We start from the raw sequence: 7,453 nt of genomic DNA, 5'->3' as shown, positions 1-7,453 counted from the left end.
GCGTTTGCATATCATTTTCTTAAACAGGTCTGTGTCCCTAAGCTTGGAAAGTCAGCTAACTTAGTAGGCACACGCCCGGGTCGTGAAGCACGGAGGTGAGGTGGGGAGAGAAAGGCGGCCCCATACGAATTTTCCTTGTTGGACCTTCATCTGAGGCAGTGTAGTGGAGCGGTTTAGAGCGCTGTGGACTTTGGATTCCAACAGCCCCGGTTTGGCTGCTTGTTAGCTGTGTGACTTTGGGCAAATTACTTTTTTCTAAAATGTTTCCTCATCCCTAAAATGGGGATAATGATAGTGATAATGCCTGTAAAACCATTTCATAACCAGGGTTCTAAAACATGGTAAGCACCTCAATTTAAATATTAATCAGTGCCATGCTTTAGCTACCTCTTGACTCACTTCTTTGTGGCAGGAAATGTTCCCAAATTAATCAGCGGAGCTTACTAAGAGGATGCAATAGTATGTAATAATACATATACAGCATTAGAACCTTACCTGGCACACAGTAAGTGTTCAGTAAATGCTGGCAATTGTTTTCTGTGGCTTTTCTTTTTTGGCGACTGGCTGGAAAGGGGATCTGAACCTCTGACCTTGGTGTTCCAAGGCTGTGCTCTAACCAGCTGAACTAACCCCTAGCCCAATAAGTGCTAGCTATTGTTATCTTAGCTATCCACTTAAGAGTTGGAACTCGTGGTTATTCTGCCTTCTATCCCAGTGATACAGACTTTTGTGCTTACTGCTTAGTCGTGTGAGTTCTTCGGTTTGAGAATCAATATTCATATACATTGATAGAAAGACAGCTATCATCAGGTTGTTTGTGTTCATCTGGACAACAAAGACTGAAAAATTCTCAGAAGGGAGAGGCATACAGTGAGAATAAAACAAGGCCATAAATAAAGTAAGAGTAGTTGCTTTCATTCCTAAAGTTAGTTGGTAAAAACAAGAGGGGTAAAAAAAATCCCAGAAAAAGTTGATGAAATTCATTCTATTTAAATGTACAATTTATTTATTTTGCAGCTGGCCGGTACAGGGATGGAACCCTGGACCTTGGTGTTATCAGCACCACACTCTAACCAACCAAGCTAACCAGCCTGCCCTAATCATATTTCTAGTAAGGAAGAAGCCAATGTCTGAGAAACTGCCAATCCAACCAAGAAAGGCAAAGAAAGTGACATGTAGGCAATATAAATATAAGTTAATAAAAGAAAGGTCAGAGAATAGCTAGTCCTCAGATAAAAGGAAATTTAAATCTAAGGGCTAAATTCCAAAGAAGAATTGCTAGCATTTACTCAGGCTAGCTGACCAACTGACCATGAATTCCAGGAAAAGTTGAGATCTTTCTTGTGTCTGGGTCTGTCTCCCCCATAGCATAGTCTATGATGTGTCGAAGATTGTTAGAACCACAGACTCAGAAGCCATCTGGCTCAACTGACTACTGATTTGCTATCATTTTCACAATTTTATTTGTCAGTTGTTAATGGTCTCTCACAAGCATCTTTTTTCTCTTTAAAACATAACCTTGGGTTGGTCAGTTAGTTAAGTTGGTTAGAGCACAGTGTTGATGACACTGAGATCGAGGGTTCATTTGCCTCTGCAGGCCAGCTGCCCAAAAAAACCAAAGCCAAAAACAAGAAAACGTAACCTTAAAAGGTTTGCTGGTATGAGATTTTTTCCTATAGGCACATACCTCATTTAAAAAGTGTAAACATGCAGAATAGGATCTAATATGAACATGCTTAGACCCAACTTGGCATAAAGTAAGGACTGTTATAAGCAGTGTGTATATTATGCTCTTTGGTGTATCCTACTTATCCTGGATATGTGATGCTTTTAGAGTTCTCTGCATGTCTCACCCAGTCTGCAATATGATCCTTCAACTTGGTGGAGGGCAGGGACTGGATGATGCTCTTGAAATCCTTTGTAGAGAGGCATACAGACAGATGATGAATGAAGCCTCAGGTGGTTGTGAGCTCCCAGTGTTCTCCAAGGATTGTCAACAGAACTCCAGGGGTCACAGGGCAGGGGGACAAAGATATTCATCTCCACCAATTTTATTGGCTTTCAGCTCCATCTTGTGCTGCTGCCAGGATGGCAGTATTCTAAGCCCTAGCCTTTCCCCTGGACTTTACCATTTTGTAAATCAGGATAAACAATTGGGTTCCCAACTAGGACTGTCTACCCTAGATAAGTATACTGTCTTTTCCTTTCCCCTGCCTCTCTGGAGCCTTCAGTAGGGTGCCAGTCTCACAATTTAGTACATTTTTTCACTTCAGATGTACCTCTGTTGTAGCGGTTACTGCTTTTCTCCCCCACCAGACTGTAAGTCCCTGTAAATTTTCTCTGGCACACTCCCCAAAGAGGATTAGTTTCCTGGAGACATAAGGGTCAGAGAAAGCCCTGGAGCAAAAAGGCTTGAACTGGGCTTTGCCCGATGATTGTGGGAGAGACATTCCAAGCAGATCATAGTGGGCCTTGTACAGCTAGGGGCCTGCCTGTATTCCCAGCATTTCCCCTACCCTTCCAATACCCCTGGAGTATCACTCCTAGCAGTGATTCTTAATGCCAAGGGAGTGGAATGCCTTCTAGGAGAGGTACTAAGGAAGAGAGGCAGCAGGACTTTTACATATATATATATATATATATATATATATATATATATATATATATATATTTTTTTTTTTTTTTTTTTTTTTTTTAAGATGACCGGTAAGGGGATCTTAACCCTTGACTTGGTGTTATCAGCACCACACTCTCCCGAGTGAGCCACGGGCCAGCCCGGACTTTTATATTTTGAAAAACAACCCTCCTCTCGAGGGGGGCATGCAACCTCCCCCCATTACAGCTGTATACAGTAGAGATCCTTTGAAGGTTACTCTTTCTAAACAAGAGTAACAGGATTAGATTTTAGAAAAATGACTCCCAAATATAAACATGTATTTCCAGCTTCCTAGTGGATACATCTACTGTGTCCTATAAGTACCTCAAACTCACGTCCAATGCTTGCAGGGGACACCTAGTGTTTGTTTTTATAGCTTAATCAAGGCACAACTGATTTACAATATACTGTACATAAAGTATACAATTTGATAAGCTTTGACACATGTATATGCCCCTTAGACTATTACCATAATCAAAATTAAGAACACTTATATCATCCCCAAAAGTTTCCTCGTGCCTTTTTGTAATTCTTCCTGTCATTAAAGACACCAACATGCTTTCCTCCCTTGGTAATAGTGCTAGTCACAGTTTCCCATTTCCATGGTCACAGGATGGGCACATCATGCAAACTGGGCGATTCTTTCTCCAGGTAATTTGGGTCTGCAGAGTACACAGTAGGAGAAGGTGGCTGAAGCTGAGTCTTCCAGTGGCTGCTGCCTGGAGGGGCAATCCATAAGTTCCTGCTACAGATATCCCTGGGCTGGTTCTTGTCCTTCCTGCCCCCTGATTGTTCTTTCAGTTCTATGAGCTGCCTAATATCCTTCCACCATATCCTTTATTACTTCATTTTTTCAGGTCATTGCTTGCGACCAGAGAACCCACATAAATGTACTTCCTCCTACAGTCACTGTTTCAAGGAATAGAATCACCAAATTCTAGTCTCTCAAGCCTAACATAGAGTAATTTCTTAAAACCTCGGTCTTTATCATGTGTCCCCTTCTAACTCGTCACTAAATCCTGCCCATACTCCTCCCTGGTCAATATTCTCACTATCTCTTTAAAGATCTTACTTTTTTTTCCCTCATCATTTCTCTAGTACCTAGTACTAGTACTCAGTGCTTGACACAAAGCAGGTGCTCAGTAAATGCTTGCCGAAGGACTGAATGAATGGTGACATTGCCTCTAAAAACAGAGCAAACATGGAAGGATGTTTACATGTGTATGTATGTTTATCGAGGTGGCAGGACTTCAGAGTTACTTTTTAATGTTTTCACAAATATTTTCATAGAAAGCAAGTGATAGGAATTGAATCCAGGACTCTGACTCAAAATTTCATGCCATTTCCACTATATCATTATTATACTTTGTTTCCTTTCCCTTCACTTGAAGTATTTTCCTCCATCCTATTCAGATCCTCATTCGAACCATACCCTAGATTTTAAACACTAGATATAGCTCTAAAATGTAACCCTTTCCAAGGGTATTTTCTTATTAACTAAATGTCGGGGGGTAGGGTGGGGGCATGCAGTAACATATCTGGATTGAGGAGAGGAACCTGTAACCCCTGGCATCCATGAAAGAATTATAACCAGGAGGTAGGGTGAGTTGAAGGTCAGGGATGAGACTAAAGCTTTCTGAATCTGTGGCAGAATCCATAACCTTGCCTAAGTGTAAAATAGTGTGCTGGGCTAGAGCAATGCCCTGTGTCAAAGAATCCACACATAGTCAAAATCATACTTTATTTAACAATCTGAAAATCTGTTCTGTTGGCTTTAAGTCTTGCAAAATGAGTGAGAAGTCAAAGACTTGTTTACTAACCTCTGAGTATGTGTGTTTATGTGTCTCTGTGTGAACAAGTGTCTGTGTCTATAGGAACTTTGTTTTTATAGTTATTATAGCCCCATGGTAATTAATATATAAAATATTACTCTTCTAACAATGTTAAAACCTAAATTAAATATTCCCTGAGTCTAACACTCTTTTTCCAAGCCTGCCTGCCTCCTTCCCTCCCATAAGGCTGCTCCTCAGCCTCCATCAGTGCCAGGTGTTCAGAAACCACCAGCATTCATATTGTCTGAGAACCTAGAAATGAATGCTGGCTCTTTTATCTCTCTGACCACTATCCTCTGGCCGAGGAGCTTCTCTGGGGAGGTGTGTGGGTGGGAGGGTCTTGGCAGTTTCTCTTCAGAGTTGTGCATTGTGACTTGTAGATACCTGAAAAGTAAACATGACTGCATTAGATGCTGACCTGCTCACCCACTAACCACTCAAGGAAGTTAAAAATTCAATTTGTTTCTATTGAATTGTATTTCATGTAATGCCACTGGTCTTTATTGAGGGAGGTAATACAAAATTGGTTGTTGGAATTAGAGTAAGGACTTATTGCACATATTGTTCATTACATCACCTGCTATCTCTTTGTGACAATTAATGGGAAAATTTTCTTTTTCATCTTAGGAGGAGCAGTTGTTCTCTTAAGCAATGTATATCATGAACTGGGTGAACTGATCAGGTTTTTCTCTTTTTCCTTGATGTTAGAAAGTCTAGGGCCGAGCCCGTGGTGCACTCGGGAGAGTGCGGCGCTGGGAGTGCAGCGATGCTCCCGCCGCAGGTTCGGATCCTATATAGGAATGGCTGGTGCACTCACTGGCTGAGTACTGGTCACGAAAAAGACAAAAAAATAAAAATAAAAAAGAAGAAAGTCTAGAACCAATTTTATGGCCCATCTTTGGTAAGTTTATTTTATAGAATGCATTTTTTGTACTTTCCTAATTCATGGCTCTGTTTTACGTCACTGTCCTCTCTCTCATGATTCTGAGTTACTTCGCTATACTGTGTGAGTGTATGTATGTAAGCATATTATATATACAATATATGACCTTTTTGTATGCTTTTTTGTATATCTTAACTCTGTTAACTCCCTTTTGAAATAAGTACAGATATAATTAAGTAAATACTATGGAAACAGGGCTAGTTTAAGGCCAAGGATTGGGAAATGGACAAAAAGACACCATAAAATCCCAGATCATTCTTGGTTCCTTTGGTTCCCACCTGCTTGTCTTTGCCCTAAGGGTATCATTCACTGCTGGATTCCCCTTATACTTGTAGCCCACAGTGAGGACTCCAGCCTGCAGCCAAAACTGTCAATTCCATGCCCAATCTATTTTTTTTTCCAGGTATAGATAATATTTTATCAGACTTTATAGCACGACTCTTAATTAACAGCATAAAAAAGAAACCAATTTTGTGATCCAGTTTAGGAATTTGTATTTTATACAACTTATAATCCTTTACAAATAGAAAATCAGTAATATGATACACCAAAACTATGACAATTTGTTGGGATAATCTTCAGTATAAACAAGTTCAACAAAGCCCTTTAGATGTAATTTCTTTAGGGTTTACTGCAACACTTTTTGTTATATTGTATGTCTTGTAAATTCTAATAAGTCTATCTGATATCCCAAACGTAGTATTTCGAAGAGAAATCCCATGCCCAATCTTATCACCCACACTGTTCTCTGTATATCTGGTCTCCTTACCTCTTCTTGAGACTCAGGTGCTGTGAGGTTGCTCTCTCCTGGAACCACAGAGACATGAAGCTGAAGGCCTTGGCCCTACAAAGAGAAGAGTTCTGCCAGTGAGAGGTGGCTCAACCTCCCCAGCCTCTCAGCTTAGAATGATCTTCTGTGCCTTATACTTTACAAGGGTCATATACAATACAAAGGGCAACACACAATGTTGCTTCACTAGAGCCTGAAGGCATCAGGAAAGGCTTTACTCCATCCTTTTCTACAGATGAAGAAACCAACATTCAAAGGGTGAAATTACTTGCTGGGACAGGAAACCAGGTCTTTGGACTCCAGAGTTGTTTCTAGGATCAGACACTGTGTGATTTGTGTGACATGCGTTTGTATGTATATCTACGTGGAAGTGTGAGGGTATAAATATAGGTCTTAAAACTACTACCTACCACTTTTAGACTAACCTTCCTCAAGAATGCAGCCCTCACACTTAAGTGATTCTAATTCATGACCAGAAGTTAGGAGACGCAAATAGTATAATGGTTTCTTTGGGAAAAGTTCGAGGTTCTGAGGTGGGAACCCAAGTTATAGAAAGCCATGTCTAACAACTGCTATACCAGAGGAAGATGCTGGAATTCTTAAGTTTTAAAACAAATTAATTTTTCTAGTTGAAATTTAATTCACACACTATAAAATTAATCCTTTTAAAGTAGAATCAGTTTCTTTCTTTTTTTTTTTAAAGATGACCGGTAAGGGGATCTTAACCCTTGACTTGGTGTTGTCAGCACCACGCTCTCCCAGTGAGCCAACCGGCCATCCCTATATGGGATCCGAACCCGTGGCCTTGGTGTTATCAGCACCGCACTATCCCGAGTGAGCCACAGGCTGGCCCTAGAATCAGTTTCTAACAGTGTGACAGCTACTTAAAATTCTATGACTTCTCCTTTAAGGATATCTTCCTTCTTCTTACTCCCTCCGCCCTTTCCAGGCCATGAATTAGCTCAAAGGTAGTATCACTTTCCAGAGTTATCAAAACCTTCCTTCTCTCTCTCTCATGATTCACATGCTGAGCAAGAACAGATTTTTTTTCCCAGTTATATTTTTATTTATCCATTTTTACACATGGTATGTCTATAATTCTGCTTGAGAGAAAATATGATTTATAATGCATCTGCAAGGGAAGTGAGCATATCTTGTAGGACACAGGCTTTAGAGGACTGGAAACACTGATAGGCTAGGATCTAAGAGCTTCAGTTGTTTAATTCCACTGG

At 40.4% G+C, this 7,453-nt stretch overlaps 1 protein-coding gene across 1 annotated transcript in view; it reads right to left on the bottom strand.

The window, feature by feature from the left end:
* Window positions 1-60: 60 nt before the first annotated feature.
* Window positions 61-7,453, bottom strand: part of BIN2 (bridging integrator 2) — a 38,654-nt gene continuing 31,261 nt past the window's right edge. The window contains exons 12-13 of the mRNA XM_063115684.1: window positions 6,201-6,275; window positions 61-150 (exon numbers count right to left, since the gene is read on the bottom strand). Coding sequence (XP_062971754.1) covers window positions 61-150; window positions 6,201-6,275 — 165 coding nt within the window. The remainder of the gene's footprint in view (window positions 151-6,200; window positions 6,276-7,453) is intronic.

Source organism: Cynocephalus volans, chromosome 12, assembly GCF_027409185.1.
Source record: "Cynocephalus volans isolate mCynVol1 chromosome 12, mCynVol1.pri, whole genome shotgun sequence".
NCBI classification, from domain to species: Eukaryota; Metazoa; Chordata; class Mammalia; order Dermoptera; family Cynocephalidae; genus Cynocephalus; species Cynocephalus volans.
The sequence above is the reverse complement of the archived record's forward strand: the minus strand, read 5'-3'. Positions and strand labels throughout refer to the sequence as shown.